The sequence below is a fragment of the Anarhichas minor genome, unplaced genomic scaffold (assembly GCF_050575085.1).
Source record: "Anarhichas minor isolate MPS153535 unplaced genomic scaffold, ASM5057508v1 ptg000051l, whole genome shotgun sequence".
NCBI lineage: Eukaryota > Metazoa > Chordata > Actinopteri > Perciformes > Anarhichadidae > Anarhichas > Anarhichas minor.
The window spans coordinates 836984-863172 of NW_027466497.1; the positions used below are offsets into that span (position 1 = coordinate 836984).

A 26189-nucleotide genomic window follows, 5' to 3' on the forward strand; every position below is an offset into this window, starting at 1 on the left:
AGATCAGTGGGGAGAATGCGTAAAAAGAAAGGTTAAAGACTATAAAAACTTGTCAAATGTCTAAAAGCAATTAGAAATGTAAGAAGAAGGCTACCAGTCAAGTGTGTAGGCTTTCTTGTGCAATCATTGATGAGCTGTGGGTTCTGTCCTCTCAAGTGTGAAGCACCTTATTTCCTCTCTCTGGGTGATATATCACGGTGCTCAGTAGCTAATAAACAAACAGAGCTGAGGCCAGAATGCTCATTACACACCTGAACACAATGTTTCGGCTGGCACCCTGGCTGATATAGACAAACCTCTTGTCTAAATATATTATACGAACCATTTATTCGGCGGAGGATACCAAAATAATTACACCTGCAATCTCATGAAAACTGTACAGTCTGGTAAATAGTTCAAAGTTAAACCTGGAAGTCAGACAGTAAGCAAACTCATCACATTTAAAATGTAACACTTTAATAATGATTAATTACTTATTAAAGTTTAAATGTTATCATACACAAATGCAATAATGACCACAACCACAAAAATAAAACCTTCATTGTTAATGTTGGTATTTTGCAACCACTTTGGGGCACATATGATCACTTTGTATAAAATGTACGTGTGTCTAGTTCAATTTTCCTACTTTTTTTTCAGTCTTCAAAACTACATGATGCAGGCTTATCACATGCTAAATATAATAATGTACACACACGTATACGGTACTATGACCCATGTGCTGTTGTATTAAGCTTTTATTCTCATCATAGTGGATGGATGCATTCTCATGAAGTGCCAGCAGGGGGAAGTAGTGCTCTGTGGTTAAGTTAGGGGAAATAATGGGATTTCCAACTTGAATGTATTTTAAAATATGGATACTTGTCATTTGTGCTTTCTTATGAAAATAATACAAGGTGAGCTTCCCTCTGGCAGACCTACAGGCGAGGTGTTGCTGAGTTGAGGAACAGCAAGCAATGCTGAAATGTTGTGATTGGAGTGTTCTGCAGACCAGGCCTGTGTTTCTGCTCAGTGTGGCCTTGCTGTGTTGTGCTTCACTCTGCCAGGAAAGAATATTGAGACAGTTTCTGACATGTAGCATACTTCTTCAGTCTAGTTTCCCCTTTGTCACAAAATCAAAACATTTGCATTTCACAGACACTCTCAAAGTCGCTCAGGTGTAAAACAGAAAAGTGAACTCCTGTCCAGTTGTATGATTACATGGATTGTTATAGGGATTGAAGACCTGTCCAGAATATAACCTGCCTTCTGCTCAATCTGACCTGTGATATGACCTGAATAGTCAGGAAGCTTACCATGCCTTTAATAGATGGAAAAGATCATCAAATCACAAAATTGTATAAAAGTGAATTCAGAGGACCCTTTCCAGCATGATTGGGGTTTTTTCCCAGGTAATGATGTTGTGATGTCACATGTTTCATCTATGTAGCTTAATTCATGATTCCTTCTGTCGGCCCTTAATTGTTGTGTTCACTTGGCAATGGACAATGCCCACTCAGTACTATTTTTATATCTTCTCTCTTTAGTGCCTTTGCAACTGCATTTATTGATTCAATGTTGACGATGAAATTTCAAAACTTCAGTGGCTTATTAAAAACTACTGATACCGACATAAAAAATATATTTTTAGAATTGGTCTACTGGCGCATGCTGTGCTGCAACAGGCTGGATCACTATAGCTTACCTTTGGATAGACTTTAAAGGTATTGTGCAGTATTGTGTAAAGTCCAGTGTTTGAAGTATCTTTAGTTCTCACATGACAATGAAGCAGTGTTGCCTTCTGAGTAAAAAAAAACGGTTTAAATGGACCTCTAATGGTGAAGCAGCTGGTTGATGCAGTTGGCTGCAGTGTAGATAGGAATTGCATCCCTCAGGTTTTTTTGTATTGCTTTGACCTACATTCATTTAAGAGATTTGTTTTGATTTCGATCAAAACACACAAACACATTTATATGTTACATGGTATGTTTCTGATCAGTTTTCTACTTCTTATTTGTTTTAAAATACATTGGCATGCCAACGATGTGATCTTTTCTTTTTCCAGATATGCCACCCATGATGGAAGTCAAGGGGGAACCAGGCCTCCAAGGCAAACCTGGACCTAGAGGCCCCTCAGGGCCAGAAGGAATTCCAGGCAAACCTGGACTGGGCAAGCCGGGTCTCAATGGCCAGCCAGGTTCTCAGGGGCCTCCTGGTTTTCCAGGAATGGGTAAGCCTGGACTTCCAGGTCTCCCAGGAAAGATTGGACTAAAGGGGATGCCTGGACTTAATGGCGAGGTTGGCCCTCGTGGTGAACCAGGTCCCAGAGGTTCTTCAGGGCAGCCCGGCCTCCCTGGCCCATCTGGCCTGTCTCTAAATGGGAAACCTGGACTTCCAGGCATGAGAGGCCCCTTTGGGGCTCGGGGTGAACCGGGAACAAAGGGTCTTTCTGGCCCACCAGGTGAACGTGGGTTTAAGGGCGAGAATGGAAATGGAAAGCCAGGGCCTTCAGGTATAAGGGGTCCTCCTGGGCTAAAAGGCAGTTCAGGACCACCTGGTCTTCCAGGTATAGGCAAACCAGGCCTAAAAGGTTTGTCTGGACTGCCTGGTCTTAAAGGTGATCAAGGACTCCCAGGGGAACAAGGAGAACCCGGAGAGTCTGGGGCTCCAGGTCTACAGGGTCTGCCAGGACCAGTTGGGCTAGGGAAGCCTGGGCAAGACGGACTGCCTGGAGGACCAGGTCCACTAGGTCCAAAAGGTGAGCCAGGGACCAGGGGTTCTCCTGGATTTCCTGGCACTCCTGGTTATGGAAAACCTGGTCTGAGTGGGCCTAAAGGAGAAAAGGGCTATGGTGGGTTGCCTGGTCTCCCAGGGGACAAAGGAGAGCAAGGAATGTCGGGCCCGATTGGAGAACTCGGCCTTGATGGGCAATCAGGACCACCAGGACTTCAAGGCCCAATGGGACTGCCTGGAAAACATGGAATGCCAGGACTGAAGGGAGAGCTGGGGCCCCAGGGCCCTCCGGGACTTCCTGGCCTCAGAGGTGACCAAGGCCCCACTGGATCCTTTGGAAAACCTGGCATCCCTGGAGAGAAAGGCATCCCTGGGCCTAACGGTTCTATTGGAAAACCTGGACCCAAAGGTGATGGAGGGCATATTGGCCTACCTGGCAATCCAGGGTTGACAGGTGCTCCAGGGCCAAAAGGTGAGGGAGGGTTTATAGGAACTCCAGGACCCAGGGGACAGTCAGGAATTCCTGGTCTACAGGGGCCCATGGGTCCCATGGGGCCACAGGGTGGCCCTGGCCCAAAGGGTGAATCCGGACATCCAGGGTCTCCAGGACTGGGTAAGTTCGGAGAGAAGGGAAATATAGGTCCCCAGGGTCCTCCAGGGAAACCAGGCCCTTCTGGGCTCAATGGTAACCACGGCGCTCCTGGTCCTCCAGGGCCCCCCGGTCCTCCAGCAAATGGCCAAACAGTTGTTGCAGGGCCAACAGATTCACAGTTGGAAGGGGATGAAGTACCAGGGGACAGGAAAGGGCCTGCATACAGTCAAGTCCCACTCTCTGCCTCTGTGGCACCAGCCTTCACAGCCATCCTCAGCACACCTTTCCCTCCCTCTGCCATGCCAATCAAATTTGACAGGACCCTCTACAACGGGCAAAATGCCTACAGCCCTGCTTCTGGCATGTTCACCGCTCCTTTATCTGGTGTCTACTACTTTGCATACCACATGCACGTAAAGGGAACAAGCCTGTGGGTGGCACTGTACAAGAACAATGTGCCAGCTACTTACACCTATGATGAATACAAGAAAGGCTACATGGACCAGGCGTCCGGTAGTGCTGTCCTAGAGCTGAAGGAGGGTGATCAGGTATGGGTCCAGATGCCCTCGGATCAGGCGAATGGCCTCTATTCTACCGAATACATTCACTCCTCCTTCTCAGGATTTCTGCTCTGTCCCACATAACCCTGTCCTTTCACTCCTGTTCCTGTATTGGCACCTCAGAGCAGCCCTAAACCTGAAATACCTACAGCCATTAACAGAAACACAAAACCCATAGGATTCTCAATATTTTTGCCATCATCTTGATCTGTCTCACCCTCAGCAATATCAGCGAAAGAAAAAACAAAACTTTGTGAATGAAATGTGGAAAGTTTTAAAAAGCAGGGGAAAGAATTTCATACTGTGTTCTTTGTTTCAATGTCCTTCAAATGTGTGTTTTTGGGTTGTATTTGATGATGGTGTTTTTTAGCTTATATTATTTTAATTATTATATTGTCATAATTTTATTGTTATTATTTGGTCCTTTGTCGTCATTGTTGTTGTTGTTGTTGTTGATCGGATTCAGACTATTAAGTGCCTTACTTTGTAATGTGCTAGTAACAGACCTTCCCATGTGACTGCACATCCTGCCCACAAGCTCTGACATCACCAGGCCCTGGGGGGTGATTGGTTCGTCTGGCTGCAGTCACGTCCCCCTTGTGTTCCTATTTAAACCGTTGAATGGCAATACTGACATAAAGAGCAATGACACAACATCGGAAATATAGACAGACGATAGCAAAACAAGGCATTTTGTGCTGAAATACGATTACTTTTCACGTTTCTTTTGTTTGGCCTTTATGGTACTCTAAACAATTGCTACGTTAAAATTATTAATGGGATTAAATCTTTGTTTTAAGAGTGAGATATATATTTTGACAATTAGTTGGCATCTGTAGGGTGCTTATTTCTCTGCTTCTTTCTGAATTTGGTTGGCGACCATTTAAGATGACCTTTATCTTTTTTTTAATATAATTTATTGAACTGTCCAGAAATGCAATCCAAGAGTAACTATGACCTCACAGTATTAGACTTTATAAAATTGAACCTGCCCTGTTTAAGTGGATAATGCAAGAATTTGTTTTTTTAACTTTCAGGACAAAATTAATTAAGGATGATATGTATGCATACAGTCAATGTTTACATGCCATAGAATAGATACTGAGAGCAACTGAAAAATGGACGGTAAGGACACAAATCCAGCAGGATTAATGGCCCGTTTCCTTGTATCGATCCCATTTTTCACAAATGCACTGCAAATCCCATCACGGTGTCGCAGGCATTCCCTTCAGACACTCTAAACATGACATCACCGCTTTCTAATGGTATACTACCTATTCCAAGTGAGCAATCTCTGCTGCCATACTCTACAGGCCCCATTTCTGACCACATTCTGCTAAATCTGTGAAGAGGCTGCTTTAGGAGAAATAGGGATGCAAATGGTTGACAAACAAAGTACATCCACTTCTTCCTTCAATGGCAGTTTCTGTGCAACTTGTTGTTGCTGGGCAAACGAGAGCAATTCTGAATCGTTGGTGGATGAAATTGTTTTCTATTAATTCCCAAACCATTGTGTCTAAAATAGCAGAATTGTTGTTTCGCTTCATGGAACATCCGTGGCTACAAGGACAAGATGTCTCTCAGAGCCCGAATTATGTCAAAAATATACAGCCGGAAACGAGAATCAATCTACATTCACTCCATGAATAAGTAAAGGGACTGACTAAAGCCCACAGGTTGTGAAATACAGGTTGTGTAACATTTAACAACCCCCTGCCAGATTTCTGGGAGAGGTGGTGGGCCAGAGGTGAGAGTGGTGTATTTACTCATTTCTGTTGGATGAGGTATTAAGGATACATGCTCTGTGTGTGTATGCGTGTGCTCGTATGTTCTGGTAGGTGTACCCTTCTGTCTGTCACTATGTCAATATACGTGTGTGTGTGTGTGTGTGGGTGTAGTTCACATTGTCCCCCTGGCATTCAGGTCATGAACACTTCAGCGAGAATAATCACAAACTTGAATGAAGTTACAAAACCTTAGGAAGAGCTTACAGTCCTGTTAATGTTCCACATGTATTCTGACTCCTAAATCTATCGGCCTGCTTTGGGCTTTAAAGAAGAAATGCACACACTGCCTTTGCAAAGTAAGGGAACAAGTTCTAAATAAAATAGTTGAAGGTAACGAGTAGATTACGGGAGATGACATCAAAATAATGAGATAAGAAGACAGCATTTACTAAACATAAATTACTGGTTGACACTGAAAGCTTTTGACTGTTTTGCATATTGGTCCAATGAGTGGCATAATGGTGTGCAACATTTATTGTCACGTACCAAGTCATGAACAGAAAAAAAAACGACACTCTGGTGAAGTGTGCAAAATCTTTCATCACGGTTGCATTTACAGAAGTGAGGAGGTTTGAGCAAACTTGAGAAAAGTAGCTTAAATTACCGAGCGATTGCCGTGCCTTTACTCACGCCGCCCAAACGCTATCGTTACACTGAATTTAGGGACTACCTTACATCTTGATGGAGGAATGTCAATGTACAGTATAGGATTGGGCCAGATATTGAGCTGTTCAATCAGAATGAATGTAATACTGTTTGACTCACTTACAATAGTTTCTATAAATCATCCACCATGCTGTGTCACTATACATAAACAGTAGCTCTTCTGGAAAAGCAGTGCTTGGAAAAGGCCTAATCAGTATTTTAAGTCTATGTAATGCAAACAGTGCACTTGCCCTTGCCCTTTCCTTCTCATAACATGAAAACACCTCCAACTGCTACGTATATCATTATTGTCATGTGAGTCTACAAGACCGTCCAAGGCTGGTTGTGTACTGTATGTTGCCTTTTTTTCGTCGCCTTCTATTTTTGGATATATGAAATGGTGATGTGAGTTACATGTGGCTATAACTCTCTGTCCTTGTGTTTTGCTTGCAGAGTTTGCCCTGTGTGTGCAAATCAGTCAACGAGTGTCAGTAAGATTCATGTACCGTCTCAATCACAAGTTGCTTTGAAGTGTTTTCTGCTTTTCTTTAAAAAAAAACACGTTTTTTTTATTTTTTAAAGCCTTGCTTCGGTTCTTAAGGGATATTTGTTTGTTTTAGTTTCAGTAAATACAAACGGCCATTCCCATTTGCACATGAAATTAATGAAGATGTATTTATACATTTATGATTTTAATAGGGATGCCAAAACCGACCACCGAAGCCTAGAACGTATACATGGTATTTAACAGCATTGATGAGTTAAGAGCATTTACGACATGTAGTTAGCATTCTAGAGTTGTTTGTGAAGGATTATTTGATGACTTTTGTTTTCTATTTGAGTAATGTAGAATGTATCAACTTATAGGATTTTTTTTTGCCATACAAGGCTATTGCGTGCACTCTATGCAATAGAATTTGGGTATAAAATGCACTCTTTTTGATTGAAAATGTTTGTCTGCTTATACAAAATCTACAGTACTTGATTGTATTGATACCACATCAATAAAAACCTTCTTGTATATTATTGTCAGGCCCCCTCTTTCTATCTACTGTATTTGCATTTGTACATATTGGTAGTTGTAGTGAGGGATTTTAATGCTTTCTAGGTAAAGATATCTGCATGGCACATCTGGTGTAGAAATCTATTGCAGGTAAAGGAATGAACACTAGAGGGAGATATGCAATATAGTAAAAACAGCATTTCAGGCCACGCTTTTGACAGATCCTTGTTGATCTACTAGTAAACTCAGAGCTGCATTGATAGACTTTTGTTGGTCAGTTCAGATTACTTAGATGACAATTGTGTGTTAGTCAGTTACTTGGAATGCTCATTCATTGCAGACAAATGTTTAACACAAAAAGACCAATCTTTGTCATAATTTGCCCTGTGTGAAGATGCCATCCGAAGAAAAACAAGCTCAACATAGCAAATCATCTACTGGAACAGTGTCCAACCTCCAACTAAAATATTTTTAGTTATATACAGATATATATACACACAAATGATCAAATTCATGAAATTGAGGTTGCAAAACAAACCCTGAGCACAGCCATAATTGTGCGGTTATTTTCTGGAACTGTCGTCACTATAGTGAGCTCTCATCGTGCACCCGGATTCTTCTTACGTCGCACTGACGCCAGACCTTCATGCTGCATTCGTGTAGTACTACTAAACTCGTTCATCTTTTTTTCCCGTATTTGCGATTACGACTAGACGTGCATACACGTCTTTAGTAAGAGATCGTTTCGTAACAGCTTTTGCTTTTATTTACCTAGTGTCATAATTAATAAATTAAGTGACACTGAGCTGACATTTTACTACAGCAGGGAAGCAAAGAGAGAAGCAATATATTCAAATATATAGTCAAAAATTCATTGCAGCTGTCTTCCTTAGTTTGCTAGAATAGAAATGCATCGCTTGAGCTCATTGTCAGGCACCTCGCTGTGTGTGTGTGTGTGTGTTGTTTTTCCCAAAATTACAAAGCACGTGTGCCGTAGAAAGTGACAGATTTCCCGGGTGTTTCCCACTGTGTTGACTTGCCGCTACCTTGGACAGCCTCGTTTCACATATTTCCGACAGTCCCTGAATGTGTGGATACACTGAGAAGGCTCCTCCCTCAACAACAGTTCCCGACCTCCGACGAGATTTCAAGCTGCCACATTGAAGTGGAACAAAAAGGCAACCTGGCAGCGGTCTTCTACACTCCCTCCACTTTCTCCGGGGTAGTCACGGGATTTCAATGTTCAGCCTGCTCTTTGTAAGTACCTAATAACTTAAACTAACTCATTTGAATGTGTGTCTCTGATATGATCGCACACCACTGCAATAACACAGCTCCGCAAAAAAAAAGCCTGATTTAAAAGTTACATATTGTAAAAATGATCAGCACAACACAAGGGAGGTAAAGTGAGTTTGTCTGAGTAGACGGACCAGTATGTAGCCTCGATAACGTTAGCAGAGCAAACAGCTAACGTTAGATTATTGGCCACGCAACGTTAACGCCACACTATTCAATGTGTTAACATCTAATAATACAAACCCTCAACTTAGTCAACTCTAACTTAATATAGCGAGTCTTGGCATATCTCTGGACTGGTTGCTAAATGGTGAAAAGCAAAGTGACGGAGCTGAGCTAGCCTGCTAGCTAATGTAGCTCCGTTAGCATGCTATGTGGGCTAAGGCTATTTCCTAGAATAATAGTAACAATCATCTCGTTACGACTTCAAGCATCAGCACGGGGTTCACTGGAGTTAATTTTTATTTGGTAACACGGCACATTGTGTGTTGTTAAACGCCATGCTGTTGTCCAAACGGACCGTCGTCTGCAAATTTGATTTAAAAAAAAACAAGGGCTAATGTAATGCTATACAACGAAGTCTTGGCGTGTCAGTGAAGGTAGCCTCTCTCTTGGACAACATGTAGCTTAACGTGAACAGTTATTTGGTTCTTTTTGGCGTTCATGGCAGCGACACCATTCACATATTTATAACCAGGGATTGTGATTTCCAGTATTTTCAGCTTCTTTAGCGGTGGACTCGACAGACGTCGGTGACGTTAGTTGAGAGAAGCTCGGCTAGGGGTATATAGATGGCGACTAAAGCTAACTGCCTTCCGCCCTTTGTGACAGATCTTGACCCAGAGAGCATGCTGGATCCATTTATTTTGAAGCCACATGCCAAGCTAACATCTTAATAAACCAAACGAGTTGGTCGACAACCCCCCCCCCCCCCTGCTGTTATGGTATCGTGGGTGACAGTTTGTGTCGTCTCTCTCTTTAGTTGTTAATTAGTCGGTTTGTCTCAGTAAATGTGTCAGCCTTTCATGCTACAAATGTAGCTAGCACCGAAGTTACGTGTGTCTATGATTTTAGCCTTTGTCTGTTTTTCTTAAAAACAGAAGGCACCCAACCATTTAGCCGTGTTGGTAGACGTGAAATGAGGAAATGCACTATGGGGAGGAAGTTGACTCGAGCAGCTGTGACACTAAAGGCCGCAGCACATTCCCATGCCTCTCAGTTTTCAATTTATGACCTTCCTATGGTTTCAGTCTCCTCTCTGTAATAAATGCCAGTGGGTAGCGAATACAAATGAATAAGCTCTGAACATTCCTACCGACATGGGTGTATGAGTCAATGAGTAACCGGTGTAACAGGTAAGCTAATTACATCCCTGCTCATGAGTCACTGCAAGGTGATCCAATTTGCCTACAGCGAGGATATGAGATGTTTAATGCAATCAAAACAGACTCGAGGGCAATGTACAGTAGAATAATCAAGATATTCCTGTTATAATTCTTATATTTATATGCAAATCACATGATTGTTCCACTTTATGTAATGCAAGCGACAAAGAAATAGACACGGATTCCATATATCTTACACAATAGTGAGTCTTTATGCTCTTTTCACATTTTATTGTGGAAGTAGGACACTCGTACTGGTGACCTGCTTTATGTTATAGCTAATTGACAGCCCGATGTGGAAATGGCATAGCTCCTCTCAGTCCACTTACAGCACAGCCTGCAGCTAAACACAGGCCGTATACAGTAGGAAGCCCTCATCCCTGAGACACCGCACTTCGACTCGCATTACCTTATTTTTGTGTTTTTAAACCATGAACTTCAAGGTTAATCTTAGCCTTCATTTTGCTGCACCATTGTTGGACTCGGGGCGAAACACTTATCCATTTTGCATTGCCTCCTTTTGCATACAAAACATTTGGTATAAGATTGGGAGTGTGTCGTAGTACGCCTATAACTAGCTACATGACATTTTACACCAACATATTGGTGGTTCCTCTGTCTATAGATGGCATTTAAAAAAAAAAAAAAAAAAAAAGAAGGGCGATGTGACAAGTGGGGAAGTTCTCAACCTTGGTTACCGTAACAGAGAAAGGCGAGCCCAGTGTACAGTAACGTGACACCAACTTACTGAGGAGGTTACTGGGGGAGAAGAACACCTATGTTGTAGCCTGCTGGCAGCCGGCCCATCGAGCCACAGGGTGGCTGCGAGTGTTGAAAGGTAGGGTTGAAGAGGTCTGTTCCACAGTGACTGGCTTAACAGATTTGGCCAATTTTAAAATCTAGCTATGCCCCATGGCGTCTGTGCTGTGGGGAGAAAGAAATGCATGCTTTTGGTTTTTAACTATGTGTTAGCTTGCTAAGATCTCTGGCTCCTGGAGCACTTTTGTTGTTGAAATCAGGTGAAAGTGGAAAGCTCGGATTATATACACACACTTTTTTGCTCTTAAGTGAAAAGCCATATATAATTATGCACTGGTAGCCATGGGCACCTTGTGTTGGTTAATGAATCATGCCCCGGTCGGCACAGCGTTCGTTTATAGTTGTTGCCACAGCGCTGGGATAAAGCAAAGACTCTGTAGTACTGGCAGTATCTGACAGGTTGACAACTCTTCTAGATGCTGCTGCAAGGCTGCCCACTGACATGATAGCAACAGGTAGGAATAGGATCCTCCTTTTGTTAATTGTGTTTACAGTTACCTTGTCGAGCTGCATTTAGCAGGTCGAAAACACGGTCCTTTGCCAAAACATGCCACGGTAAAGTGTTGTTGTTGTTGTTATTAGAGCTGTTGTTCGTAGGCGCATGTAGCTGCTCACCTTCACTGATCCAGAAAATGTTTTAGTTTTGAAGCAACTATAGTCTAGAACATGCTGTGTTATTGCACATAGAGCAGCTTGCTGTGTTTTGCTATTGCCTAGGCACTGTTTAGCTTCTCACAGCAGCGTGGCTTTCTCCTTAAGCAGCTTATTAAACGCATGAAATGTGCGACTACCTCTCAAAACATGACCTCCAAACTAATTCATTGAGGCCGTAATCTGAAAAAAAGATGGATTTTGTACTTTTTGAGCTGATTCAAGATCACAGGGAGGGCCTATATCTTTGATATCTTTGGTGAGGAAGTTGGATTTCTGAGTTTATAGTTTATATGAGCAGCCATAACTCTGCTCTGACCCTCTTCAGCGTTGCAGATTGCACACTGCATTTTCAGCTTTAGCTCTGCAAATGATTTAAAAGTGCGCCATTGCTCTTCTCTGATCTATTCACGAGGGAAACCGAAACTCCCAACAGGAGCACTTGTTGCTAAAGCTGAGATAATTGTTGGTATAGCAACAGGCATCCCCTGATGCTGCTGTCAGAAAGCCAACTTAGTTTCCAAATGTCAGAAGACTTGATGTCACAGTGGGACTCTGCAGACATTCTCCTGTCTGTTGCCGAGTGTCGGCCTGAAACCTATTTCTATTTAACATTAGACTATGACTATGATTTCAGTCATGGTGATTGTGACCTACGTTGACTCGGATAGATCTCGGTACTAGTACTCTTATCGATACTGCTTATCGGTGCGGTACTTGGGTCTTAGCAGTCACGACGTGTCCTTCCCCGATTCGTCGTGCCGCCAAAAGAAAACAGACAGTAGCCGTGATTATCGATTAATTCAACATGGATGACGGATTACAAGAGTTGCTGACCGTGTTGTCTGTACTAGCAGCTGTTGTGCAGTTAAATTCTGCGTTTTATAATTCTACTGCTGCCGGCACGCAGAGAAAGCAAGCTATTATTTGAGCGAGCGGCGTGTCCAGCGGCATTATCAGAAGTAACGGTTTGCGGCTTTGAGGGCGATGGACTCAAAAAGGATTTTCCTTTTCCTGTCGATGCTTATTTTGTTCTGCACAACTGTTGTGACGTTCACAGAAACTGTAAACGAACAAAAGCATAAATGCTCTGTAGTGACTTCCAGCCTCCGGCAGAGCTACGAGTGTACAGACAACAGCAAAACCGAGGGGAACGAGTGAGAAACGTGTGTTGACCAAATACCTTGACCCATAATCTAGTAAAACTTTAATTTGTAAGTGTTCATTATAAAGCAAATTTGTGAGAGACTTGTAACTAAGTTTGAAAAATAAAACTTTGTTTTTTGGCCGTTTGAGCATATAGAGGAAGATTATAGAGGAAGTATCAAGTGCGACCTTTTATTATTAAAGGGTACAATAATACTCGGCAACCAATCTACTTCCTGTTTGTACCGTATGTAAAGTATGGACGGAAATCATGTCCAAAAGGGTGCTGGAACGCCCGTGTGGATGTAGATCACTTTTGTTTTAAAACCCTGTTTAAAAGGAAAAGGCATTAGTGTGGCTGTAGCCTCAGTATTGCTATCCGTGCCTCGATGTGTTGGCAGAGAGGTAGAGGTGTGGCTCACTGCTGTGACGAGTGTGTCTGTCGAGGCTGGGAGATGTCATCCTGCAGCCGATTTGAGGATTGTGACATGAGATTATGACTTATCAAAGGAGCTCAGAGATGGCTGAATATAGTCCCTCGACCCATATTCCAGATGCAAATTTATATAGAGTATGAAAAACGTCTATCTGGGGAGGATGCAGCTGTGTTTTCAAAAACAAGTGATAACAATGACAAGACAGATATGTTGGTAGCAAATTAAAACACATTGGTAAGAGTATAGCTGGTCATTTCAAACACTTGTAGGCTGGTGAAATGTTACTTTGAACTTTATTGCAACATCATATCCGTTTCAAGAGTCCTTTAGTGAGCCATTAAAACATTGGAAATGTTCAATCGACTGAGGCTCAAACGGGTTAATGTTTCAATCGTTTTGGCTCTCGGGATGTCCCAATATAGTTTATTATTTAATATGTAATCTTTATTGTACCAAAGTGTTTCCTACTAGATGTATTCTGTAGGCATAGCATGAAATCGATGACTCTTCCCCCCCCCCCCCCCCCCCATATTGCAGTGCAAATGTTTTTTGTTTTTTTTGTCCACCACCTTTTTGTCTCTTTAAGTTATTGGCTTATTGTCATTAGTGTTCATCACGCAGGTGTTTTTAATTTAGTGAAAAGTGTGATTAAAAGTGCAACGAGGCCACGGCGAGAACAGGCCGAGCCTTTGTTTGGATATGTTTTCCTCTTTTCATTCCCATTTCTAAGGTACTAAGCCCTGTTCTCTTTCAGTCCTTTCCAGAGACGGATCAGTCCTTGCCCCCCCCCCCCCCCCCCCCCCCAGGGCTATCAGAGGCCTTTGATCGTCACACTGTTTATCTGCGCTCACGCAGAGGCTGCAAAGCGGAGTGATAAGTGGGCTTTGCCGTGTGTGCAAGGACGTGCGCGGGGAGTGTTTGTCCGTTCATAGAAATTGCATATTCTCTCACCAGTCCACATGGACACAAGGAGCCAGAACAAGAAGTACTCTGTGGGAAGATTAGCTCCCTGTCCTCAGGGAGCAGAGCGAGGTAACCTGTTGCACTGAAGGAGACCGAATGAGGATGTCCATTTAGCAACATTTTAGATGGGCAACAAAACAACTGCCATCATAATCTTTGTCTTTATTCTAAACTTGTTTACTTTTTCCAGTAAAACAATTTGCATGGACCACAAATGAACGATAAAAGGCGTGGTACAGTACACAAGCATTAAAAGTCAATAACGCAGCAAAGATGGTGTGTGTACACTGTTACGGTGCATAACAACATAACTTACTGAGCGACTGTAGACAGAGAATACATTAAGCGATAAGTGGATCTAATCAAGAAGGAGAAGTGCACATCACGGCCTGCATCTTGTTTTTGCCTCTATTCTGACAAACCACAGAACAATTCTTTGTACAATATGTAGGTGACATGTTTCCAGACGGAATGTTGCAAAAGTGTTACCAAAATAATAGCTGTTGTGTCAGTGGGCACACTAGTGCTAAGCCCTTAGTACCTTTCACTCTTCTCTCTTTTAAAATTTTTTTTTAAAGGAGCCGTTTTTAACATTCTGAGCGTTAATATAGCAGCAAACAACTATTTGCTGTCTAAAGATATACCTGCACGGAGAATGAAGTCGCTCTCCCTCTGTGTTTGTACATGTTCGTACATTCAATTCAAAAAACCCTAAATTGCTTCCGCGTATGAACGGGTAGGAATAGTCCTGATGGGCAGGTGGCACCTTGCATGGTAGCGGCTGCCATCAAGGTATGACTGGATGAATGAAGTGGTGTGAAAGCGCTTCGAGTGGTTGTAGAGATGCGTGAGCTAATGGGAGAGGAGGTGACTCTATAAACCCTTCAAGAGGTCTGCCGCGGCTGGAGAAGTCCAACTCGTAGGCAGCCTTGAGGATTCTTATGCATCAGGTGAAGTGTTTCTGTCGTGGAGGGTCTTTGTGTACCACCAACCTGTGTCTAGACTTAGATTACCGTATTTTCCGCACTATAAGGCGCACTTAAAAGCCTTTAATTTTCTCAAAAAACGACAGTGCGCCTTGTAATCCGGAGCGCCTTATATATGGATCAATTGGTTAATTGGTTGATCCATACTGGTTGTACACGGCGCTCTGTCAAAATGTTTCAGTACGACTGGTAAACTACAAAGCCGCACCGCGGTACACACCGGTACTGTGCTTACTCCTAGTCCAACACCACTTGTGTGTATAAAGACCCCAAAATGGCACCTTTCAAGAGACACGCTTACGACGCTGAGTTAAAACTCGTTTTATACGTAAATTGAACAATTTCAACGTTTGACTGTAGTAGTTTCTATTCTATGCGCCTTATAATCCGGTGCGCCCTATATATAAAAACAGTTCTAAAATAGGCCATTCATTGAAGGTGCGCTTTATAGTGCGGAAAATACGGTAAATACAGTCCACCCACACACAGGCTTCAACATGAGGGATGTCTTGATAAAGGTTGTGTATATACTCTTGTTGTTGCCATCTTATTTGCCATTTTGTCAACAAAATAAGAGTAACTGTTGAAATCTGACACCAAACCTTTTTGGCTTTTTAAAGGTATTTCCACATTTGGATTCTGGACCAGGTCTTACACCTTGAGGACTTCTCGTCCTGTTTTCTTTTGTGTACTTTTTTGGAAGTACTACTACCAAAAATGGGGACCCTGTTTATCGCCCTGTGGAAAAAAAAAAACCACGGGGTTATTATATTTTCACACTGAGACAACCACAAGCCCGAGTCAGACTGGTTCTGTCTTGACACAGCTTAACAGACGAGACCAGTTATGAATCATGTCTCAATCATAAGGCTGTGATTAAGTGGCTGGGTCCAAAGGGCAGGTCACCTTAATTATTCGAGTCTAAATACTGGCCTGAAAACAGAGTACATTTGATTATATCAACATGTCATCGGTGTTGGCAGATAAAGGCTTTAAAGTGAAATATCGGCGAGAGATGAACACCGTGTGAAAGTAGGATACATATTTCTGTTTTGTTTGAACATGCATGTTTTACATGTAAGGTAGCCTAACCTGAAGGGTAACCTACAACACGCCTACAACAGAAACGTGTGCGTGTGCATCGGCAATCTGTCAAAATGAGCTGGAAGATATCTGAATATCTTCAAAAATCCAATGTTTTTGCATTCCTACTTTTTATATTTGAAAAAGTTATAATCGACTGATTGAAATAATGTAAACACACAAAGGCTAAAGTTAACACGTCCTAAACTTGCACAAATAACTTTAGTGGAAAAAAAAAAAAAAAAAAAAAGTTTTTAGTATTTCTCAATTCTCGGTTCAAAAAATAGAAATGTTTCCTCTTCCAAATGCTGCCGTGTCCTATCTGGCTGTGCTATTTTGAGCTCAACTGGTGTCGGACACCCTCATTTCTGTTAATCTCTGTTGCACCTCTTCCCCGCACCAAGACTGTATTGTCAGAAACCCACGGGCACATTGTCAGAATTCCCCAAACAAAGCACAAGGCCACACATCGTCAACTCCACTTCCAAGTATCACTTTCAGCCCGAGGTTCCCATTTGCAGAGCCCGGAGGTGTGCTGCTCACGGGACGCACAGCAGCAGTTTAGGATCTCTGCTGCAGTTTTGCATACAAGCCGATGTCTCTCAATGCCGTCGTGTCCCGGCCTGCCTGTAGATCTCAGTCTTGGTTGTTATTCTGGATAAACTGGTGAGGCTCAGAAAAAGTATTAGAAGCTTAACCAGTGTAGCTGATTGTAGTTTAATGTGTGTGTGCGTGTGTGTGCTTTCTTGCTTGCCTGCCTGTTTGTCTTTGTGTTTTCAAGCATGTCTGATAGTGAGGGTGCGCTGCGCTACTTGCTTTTTGTGTGTACTGTTTGCTGAATGGTGTGGTGACCTGTCGGCATACCCCACACTGACGGGCCCCTTCAGGCGCACACCGCGTCCCCAGAGGCCATAGCCTTTGTCTTTATTGAGCATGAAGTCGATTCTCTTACCTAGTTGCCACTAGAGACTTTTATTGTTACATTTTCGGACTTCTCAGAACCAAATACTTGAGTTTAAACCAAAACCTGTTTGAGATATGCTACTGAAGGTTTACTGTCCTACACAAGCTTACAGCTGATACTGCTGTCCCGAGCAGCAGCGGAGTGCCCATCTTTTTTTGGAATTCGGAAATGATACATAATAACATTCAATCTATCATTCCTGCAACGTGCAGAGGCACCCTATACAAATCAACATCATTTCGTAATTGATGACGAATCATCATGCCAGCCCTCTCTTGGGTGTATTCACACCTGTACTTAGAAATGTCCACTTGTGATCGACTCACCCCAAGAGTAGGCATGTGTCAGTAGAGCTCCTTGTATAAAGTAGGGCCCCGTCACCGAGATCTCTTGTGTCCCAGCACTCATTTGAAATGAATGAATACTGGTTTCTTCATCTTTCTGCCGGTGTGAGAACACAGTGAAGTTGAGCACAGCTCCAATAGGAGGTGAGATCCACCCACCCAGCCTATCGACAGCATTGACGTCACTGCGTAGGGACCCAGCTGGTCCGTTGGGCAGGTGTGATCCTCTGTTTTTATCTCAGTCACTGCCAACTTCTTCACTCTTGACTCTTTTTGTTTGTCTTAACTTTTTTTTAAACTTGTTTTAATTTAACGTAGCCATTGTTATGTCCGCTTGATGATTTCTTAGCAGCTTCCTTCATGTATCCTCTTCCTTTTGTCCCCGTCCTCCTTGACATATCCGTTATCTTCTGTTTGGTATTCATAGCGGCCACAGGAATGAAGACGTGTCCCCGTGACTTATGGCCGCATTTCTGTTTCCCACTGATTGACGGTGTCTCTCGAGTTTTGATCGCGATAGTTTTTTTTGTTTGCACGTGTGTTTGAGTTAATGAAGGCGTGTGATGTTTTGACATGGACGGGCGCGGCCCCCCCCCCTTGCTTCTCACACAGCAGAGAAGCCCTGCAGCTGCTTCAAGGCAGCACAGTCTGGTCACGCTCAGTCTGGCTCCAGACAAAACACCAGCGAGACTCGGAGCACAACCTCAGACCACCAGACAAGGTTACGTGTAATACTGACATTACGAGGATGGACTCAGACGCACCACATTTTGTGTAAACCTTTGTTTTGCAACTTCCAGTCTGTATACTCCACGTCCAGACGTTTGAGTTAGTGCGAATTCAAATTTTGGAACAACCCCCCCCCCCCCCTCCCTTGTGGCAAATGTACCGCCCGCAGCCGGCTTGTGACTGTCCACACTATGTACACGGTGTTACATAGTTTATGAACATATCTGTGGTGGTGCGCCAGTGATGAGGATCGGCCACCTGACGGCTATCGGGTGTCGGCAAGAGCTGCCCACGGCCTCAGCGCTATAATTACGGAGTCCCATGGCAGTAAAGTCCTTAACGATGTGGACGGCTTTCAATTAGGACTCCCACTGTAGATGTCTCCGTGCACTTTAGCTGTGATAACTTAACTTCCACAGGCAGTGTTCCGATCTGTTTCAGATATCATACGCTTTGTTAACGGAACATATTCAATCGTGTAATCTGCTCCTGTAAATCACGATAAATGAACAGCTGCCTCGTCTCTTACACTCGAACCACACTTCAATCAAATGCATGTTTTCAGATCGCTCTATACTTTGCCAGACAGGCTGATGAATCATCCACTAAATAATGAGCTGGCAGTTGCAGGACACCCATGCCCCGGTTGCCATTCTTTTGCGACTTTATCGCCGGTTTAGGTTTGTGTGTCCTGTTCTGTTCTGAGACGCAGTGGTCCTTATCAGCTAATACCGCTACTTCCTGCTCTCTCCCACTTCCCATCCTCTCGCCTTCTCTTCTCTCTCTTTAGTCGCTGTAGCAGATTTCTGGGAGAGGTGGAGCTGAAATGATGAGATGAATAATGGCATTTTTAAAGCAAAAAATGCCAAATGTTTTGTGAAATAATACTTAAACATCGCTTTTTTGGTGGATAATGTGTTTGCCGTAATGACAGGAGATGCTCGGACAGATACAGAAAAGAGGGTGAATTTTATCGGTACGTCTAGTTGGTAATTAGAGCCACGTTGTTGTTGTTTTCCTTGTTTGTCTGCTGATACCGTGCAGCCGGCGAGCGGTGCATGACCTCCTTTTTATTCTTCTTTTTAACTCCATTTGTGGACTCCGTCCTTCTGGTTAGCCCGAGCTAAATCCATGGAGGTTATTTTTTGGCCGCTTGCAGAAAAGTTCAAACCGCTCGATCCCAATCTCGATGCCATCCCTTTAGAGCAGAGCGCTACAGCTCACACATTCTTAAAGTACTAACAGAAATGTTTTTTAGCAACAGGGTATTGCGATACCTTTTCTGGTATCGGTGTACTTTGCAACACGACTGTTTAGTGTTAAAGCGGTAAAGTAACGACACGTCAGCTGTTCACTTGGTGCGATTGAGCTGCAGGCTGCTCAGTCTTGAGGCTTTGGTGTGTTCTGCTTCTTGCTTCCTGTGTGGTTAAACATGTTTGGGGTGTCTCTGCATGTGTTTGTGTTTGTTCTTCCTGCATCTGTGCGCTGTGTAACTGCAGAACCAGTTTGCAAATGTCTGAGTGATTTGCATGTGTTCCCAGCAGCGCCAGCGTGATGTTGTCACAGTTTACTCACTTCCCCATTGATAAGCTCGCTCGGGTTGTTCCTGCGGTCTCTTGTCAGATCGGTGCAGCAGAGGCATGTTGGACTTGATCATGATGACAGAATGGCATCCAATAAAGAAACAATCGTGCTGCTTCCCATCTAGCCCAGAAGTTCTTCAGTCCATGTTCCAGTATGAACTTTAAAATGGCCTTTTTGCTCTTGGTAACGCTGCTACGCTACGTTGCAGCGTCCCTACGCTGCTACGCTGTATGAAGTCACTTTGTGCATCTGGGCAACCCTCCACAAACCAGCTGCTTTTCATCTTTTAGCATAAGCTGTCATTGTGGTGTCCTTGATGCGTCTGTGAGCGTTTTTGTTCTTCAGTGTTTCTGCCATGTTTCAGTCTGCTCTCCTTTCCACATTCAGGCTTCACAGATGAAAGCACATGTTTACTGCCCCCTCTAGCCCCGTGTCTGTCCTTTTTCCTTTTCTCGAAGATTAGAAGCTTTTAAAGTCTGGTTGCTCTTCTTATTCCAAGTTTCACTTGTCTGCATGCAGCAATGCCACATTGTGTTTAGAACTGCTCAGTTGGTAATTAAAGGCGTCGCGGAGGATCTCGGCCATCAAGCAAGAAAAAAAAAAAAAATAATAATCAGTTAGCTGAGAGGACAAGTGGCACTGGGGTATATACGGGCTTACGGTTCAGTTTAATATCCTGAGTAAATTCTGACTGAGTGAGATAGGAATGGAAAGAGAGTCAGGAAGAGCACAGAGAGTCTTGTGTCGGTCTCAAGTAGGTGAAATGAGGGAGCGTGGGACTGTACTGCTTGTTTGAACCTTTGCCCACCCGGCAATCCTCACCTTGTGACTGCCGCCTGTGACACGGTGCTGAAGTCCAAGCCCTTTCTCTCCGCTGCCCGCCCACCAGTGTGTGCGTGTGTGTGTGTGTGTACGTACGTGTGTACACACACACCCTCTTGTCGTCCCCCCCCCCCCCCCCCTTCTCTTCCTACCTCCCTCCTGTGTTGCTCTGAGACAGTTCCAGCCAGTTTGTGGCGGCTGGGTTTAGACTGTCAAGGACTTGGCACAGTTTGACTGACTGCACTCTGGCTGGTTACAGACCAGACATTACCTGTTGTGTTGGACACCTCCTTTTAAGCGCGTGGCGCGTCACGCTGAGCATATTATTAGTTTCCAGGTGATAGAATAAAAGGGTTATGTAATCCCACGGTGTAGTTGGTTTACAGCTTCATGCAGATGTATGAAGTTTTGTTTATACTCTAGTCTCTATACCCGAGTGATGACAACAATTATTAGGCGCACGCACCTCGTGCCGGCGTCTCTATGGCACGCATAAATTATATATAACTATGGCTGGAAGGTACAATCATGCAACTTAAAATGACATGTGCAGAAGGCTGACATTTAAGAAGCACAGGGGTCTAATTAAACTCTTAAGATGCGACGGTCTTCTCCCGTTGTGACCACAGGTGTGAGCATGCTACAGGTTGTTTCAGTTGCTAATCATCTTCAGAGACATTTTTTCATATTTCCGTTGAAATTCTCATTGCATCCCGACAAGCAATGGATGAATCAAATGCTCCGTGGCTGTCGAAGGATTGTAATAAGCCCGTCCAATTATTGACAGTAAAACATCCCCCAGAGCGTTAATATAACAAGGCCTTTTCACACTTTTATGAACATCAAAAGACGATGCAGCTCAGTCACTGTAGGTGTGTGTGTGTGATGTCATTACCATCGTGTGACCTCACTCTCCTCTTCCTCCTCTCTCCGCAGGGTTTCTGTGTTGACTTGAGCCGTACCTATATGGCGTGTGTGAGTGGAGAATTCTGCCAGGCACAGCACCTCACCTGCGTGGAGAAGTGAATCGGCCGCCCCCCGAGGGACTACGCTACCCGGAAACCGCCCTGACAAGCCGGCACACTAGGAACTGCTGACTCATCAACCAACGGCCCCCCCTCTCCCTGGGATCCTGCGTAGTCCTTGGCCCCGACTGCTCCGCCTTGTCCCAACCAATACGACAAGTCTTTGCTCGCCGCTTTCTTCTTGAACAGCCAATCACAAACAGCTCTCCTGAATGGGGTAAACTGATTGGATGACTCCTGGATAGTCTCTCCATCTTTTCTTTTTTTTTTTTTTTTTTTAATTCTTTCACATTTTTGGGTTTTGTATAAATTCATTTTTTTTACATCCCGGAGTACTGTGGACTAGTTGATCGTTTCCCTTTTCTGTGTACATCCTCACATAGTTGAACAGCTGTTGTCCTCCTGAACCCATCCTTCACCACGTGTTGTCATTTTTATTTATTCTACCCGTTTCTGAACACATGAATCTCTTAGCAGTCCTTTGCTGACTTCTGAGCCAAAAAGTTTCTTTTTGTTTTGTAAGAGTATTGTATTGTAATTGTTTTTTAAGCCGTCTCGCCAACATGAACCGCCCCGCTGCAGTCGAGATTGCCTACGAGTGCATGAGGTTCGTCATCACCCACAACCCCACCAATGCCACGCTCAACAAGTTCACCGAGGTACGCCCGCATCCCACCACGCCTGGTGTCCGCGTTCGCTTGCAAGTCCCGTGTCTAAAAGATCTCTCTTTGTCTTCCCAGGAGCTGAAGAAGTGTGATGTGAACACACTGGTGAGAGTTTGTGATGCCACTTATGATAAGACTCCAGTGGAGAAGGAGGGGATTCAGGTCCTGGTAAGAGTACACACACACACACACTTGTGGCAGCCTTTCTTATACGTTTCACTCCTACACTGACACTCTTCTTCTTTGGTCTCCTCTAGGACTGGCCCTTCGATGATGGCGCGCCTCCTCCCACCCAGATCGTGGATGACTGGCTCAAGCTGCTCAACACCAAGTTCCGAGAGGAACCCGGCTGCTGCATCGGTGTGCACTGTGTAGCAGGACTTGGACGGTGAGTGGCAAGCTGCATCCACTTGTGTAGAGAGAGATGTGACAATAACGCAAGAGGCAGTGCGGATTGTCGTATGCTCGACTTTTTAGCGTTAACGGTCTGCTCTAACATCAGTAACTGGTGATTAATTCAGTATCTTGAAAGGTTGTCCTCTCTTCCTGCTCGTGCTCCGTGAAGCCAAGTTCACACTCCACGACTTTCAAAGTTCTCATGCAAACATTCGACACATTAGGTGCTGCAACAACAACAACAACAACTTTGGTCCGTACACATGGCACACACAGGTCGGCTGTAGGCGTGGTCGTCGCTCCGACAGGTTTCTCCTCAACCGGTGTCCTGCTCACTCATTGGCTGTAGCTCCCTGACCGATCCAGACATTCGGTAATGCTAGATATCTGGAATGAAACAATCGGGGCTAAAGTTGTGTGAACTGGGCGTAAATGGACAAATCGGCTGGTTGAATTATCATAAGTGTCGACACTCGGTTGCTTCTGCAGACATGAAAAGAAAAGGCAATTACATTTGCATGTGAACTGAGGCTGCACAGGCTGTCGTCGTATTCACAGACCAATGTGACAGTGAGTTACAGGCGGGTTGTGCAGAATAACAACACAAGTGTGAAAACAAAGCGGGCAGAAGCCCGTGACGTGGGAGAACGAGTGTTAAAATGTCCTTCCTCACCACAAACGCACAATAAGCCAATCAGTTCTCAAATGGCCTCCAGCATTTTGCATTGCTGTAGCATTCCAGAGGTTGTATAATTTGCAGTATTGGTTAGACTGCTATTTTCTGAATTCCTCTCCTTCCCTGGCCCCTCTACAGCAGTCTGATCTGCTTTACACCGGCCTTCTCTTCAGGGTCTTGAGTGTGGGAGGCAGCAGCGGTCCTTGTTGTTGTTTGTTCCTTTCTTTGACAATATTCTCATCCCTCGTTCCTCTCTATCGCACGCTTTCTTCTTCCCGTTTTTGTCCAATCCCTCCTTTCTCACACGCTGTCCCTTGTGAATGTTGTGTGAGAGAACAGCCACTGGAGGAAATGCTCTGTCAGCACTGAGATTTGACCCTCCAAGTGGTCGAGAAAATCTTTTTTTATATTTATTTATTTTTCTCTCATCTGGTGAGAAAGGAGAAGGTTATCTTACTGTAACTTATCACCGGGTTTTTTGTGTGCGTGTGTGTGTGAGCACCGGGCCCCAGCAGGGCAACAGTGAACATATGCACCCCTGTTGATTTCCCAGGCCTGTTTCCCAGGTTTACCCCCCCCCCCCCCCCCCCCCTCCCTTCCCGTCCACCATATTACTATGGAACCATGTGAACCTTGGCATTTAATCTTCTGCTCTCCTTCTTTGATTCTCTCGCTGTCTCCTTGAACCGGTCCACTGGATTTCTTCACCTCTCAGAGCTCCAGTCCTGGTGGCCTTAGCCCTCATTGAGACTGGGATGAAGTATGAGGAGGCTGTGCAGTTCATAAGGCAGTAAGTACCCTCCCTACCTTTCTACTTTAATAAAGATAATAATAGCCTCTTATTGCTATTAACCAAACTGTGATTCAAAGTTGTCACTCAGGTAAATCGGTTATGCATTTTGGCTTCTTTGGTATGCCGACAACTTTTGCGTTTTTGGCATTTGTCCATCGATAGTAAATACTAGGGAGAGGTATTTCTCGAGTTTGGCACTACAGCAGGAAACAATGGTGTCCAGAGTTAAAGGAATAGTTCAACACTTACAGCATTCGCCTTACGGCTGTGCTGAGACTCCAGGAAGTTACCGCTCCCATCCACGAAATCCACGACCAGGCTGCCAAATGCAGCTTATATTTAACAGACTAACTCTCTGGCATGAAGTGAATGAACAGAATGAACAATGTTCTTTAACCACATTGTCGGCGGCTCCTTTCTGCCCGTATGTCCCTGGGTTAGATGCTTGCTTAGAACGGGTTAAATGCAGAGGCCATTAAAAAAAAAAAAAGAGAAGCGGAACAATTTTGCGAAGGGACGTGCAAAGTATTGTCCGTGGTATTTGCAAAAGTTAAGCTGGACTGTATATCACCACAGTAATGCTTGCTTATGGTGTGCTCTTTGCCTAATTTTGTGCGTATTATATTAATGTTCTTTCCCTCCATTTCTCCTCTGCTTTTCATAGGAAGAGACGTGGAGCCTTCAACTCCAAACAGCTTCTTTACCTCGAGAAATACAGACCCAAAATGCGTCTGAAGTTCAAGGATACCAACAGCCACAACTGCTGTGTGCAGTAGGCGGCCTGTCGGTGCATCTTTCTAATGCACATCTTGTGGGGAATCTTCCAACAAGGGGGAGATAAAAAAAAAAAAAAAATGAATAAAAAAAATGAAGAGTGCTATCAGTAATTATTGTGATGATTTGTCAACACTGAGTCATGGTTAATTGATCAGAGAGCTAGTGAATGAATCCAGATCTGGGGATCCACCAGCCGAACCGATGAATGGAAGGTCAAAGCACACAGACAGGCCTGCCTCCCGGTTATACTGTTCAACCACGGGCCAGAATCTTTTCAACTTGAGTCCATCCTGTTTCTTTTCTTTTCTTGTTTCAGTTGTGATCATGGGATAACATTTTCCATTTTGTGAATTTTTATTTCTTAAACAAACAGGTGATGAAAAGATGTAACGTTAAATGATAAACTGATTTTTATTTCCACTAATTGATATCATGATTAGGCCATAATGATGTACCTTTTAAAAAAAAAAAAAAACATTTTAAAATCTTTGAACACATATTGTGACTGTCCATTTTGGTATTTGGGTGTTTTTTTTGTGTGTTTTTTTTGCACAAAAACTTCAAAGGTTCACCTGAAAATGCAGTAATGTTTTTATTTTTACCCTTCACTTGCTTCAAGTCACTTTCAGTTTAGGGGTTCACTCAGTTTGAATATGTCTGAAATATTTATTCACAAGATATGACGTGTGGCAGTTATGTGTTTGGCAGGGGCAAGGACACTTTGTTATCCAATACTTTTGTTGTTGTTTTTTTTTTATCCATTGAGAGCCATGTTGTTTTTGTTTTTATCTTGGAGTGCAATAATCAGTCCACCTCAGATAAGCCCACCAAACCTTGCTGAGCATCCTACACACAGACACACATGCACTTCAGACCACCTCATCCAGGCAGTTAAACAGGAAAACACGCAGCAACTCTTACAGAAGGTACTTCTCTGGCTTTCATTCATTCTCCTTAACAGGGCTACAATAGGACTTCCCTAAGTATACATATTTAAACTCACACACAGAGCCTAAGATTCAACCTGAAAGACAAGGTGGAGAAGAATGAAAATGGTCAGTTTTTTATCATTGTACCCATTTTGAAAACATCCCCAATTCGTATTGGTTCTTTAAAGATAAATAAATTGAAATAAAAAGCACACGTGTCTGTTTTTTCTGTTTGAATCAGGGTTATTGTGAAGGTGGTTTGTACTATATGTAGGCAGGCAGTGTACAGGTGCTGGTCATATAATTAGAATATCATCAAAAAGTTGATTTATTTCACTAATTCCATTCAAAAAGTGAAACTTGTCTATTATATTCATTCATTACACACAGACTGATATATTTCAAATGTTTATTTCTTTT

General features: G+C 43.6%; 2 protein-coding genes and 1 long non-coding RNA gene across 3 annotated transcripts; 2 read left to right on the plus strand and 1 right to left on the minus strand.

Moving 5' to 3' along the window:
- Window positions 1–434: 434 nt before the first annotated feature.
- LOC142972085 (uncharacterized) lies at window positions 435–7831 on the minus strand. Its single transcript, XR_012959439.1, has 2 exons — window positions 4348–7831; window positions 435–1039 (listed from the first exon to the last, which is right to left on the minus strand). It is a non-coding gene; the product is annotated as an uncharacterized LOC142972085 (long non-coding RNA).
- col8a2 (collagen, type VIII, alpha 2) lies at window positions 2045–3948 on the plus strand. Its single transcript, XM_076112879.1, has one exon. The coding sequence runs from the start codon at window positions 2047–2049 to the stop codon at window positions 3946–3948; it is 1902 nt and encodes a 633-aa protein (XP_075968994.1). The 5' UTR covers window positions 2045–2046.
- A 568-nt stretch (window positions 7832–8399) lies between the features above and the next one.
- ptp4a2b (protein tyrosine phosphatase 4A2b) lies at window positions 8400–25981 on the plus strand. The gene is made up of 7 exons (XM_076112878.1): window positions 8400–8556; window positions 21445–21750; window positions 22084–22192; window positions 22274–22366; window positions 22456–22586; window positions 23986–24060; window positions 24728–25981. The coding sequence occupies exons 2-7, from the start codon at window positions 21746–21748 to the stop codon at window positions 24837–24839; spliced, it is 525 nt and encodes a 174-aa protein (XP_075968993.1). The 5' UTR covers window positions 8400–8556; window positions 21445–21745; the 3' UTR covers window positions 24840–25981.
- The last annotated feature ends 208 nt before the right edge of the window (window positions 25982–26189 follow it).

Bases quoted from the DNA above. Each gene is read 5' to 3' on its own strand.
- col8a2 (XM_076112879.1), top strand. From the start codon at position 2,047: ATGCCACCCATGATGGAAGTCAAGGGGGAACCAGGCCTCCAAGGCAAA.
- ptp4a2b (XM_076112878.1), top strand. The intron at 22,367-22,455 runs GTAAGAGTACAC...GGTCTCCTCTAG, and splicing joins AGGAGGGGATTCAGGTCCTG to GACTGGCCCTTCGATGATGG. The intron at 22,587-23,985 runs GTGAGTGGCAAG...TTCACCTCTCAG, and splicing joins TGTGTAGCAGGACTTGGACG to AGCTCCAGTCCTGGTGGCCT.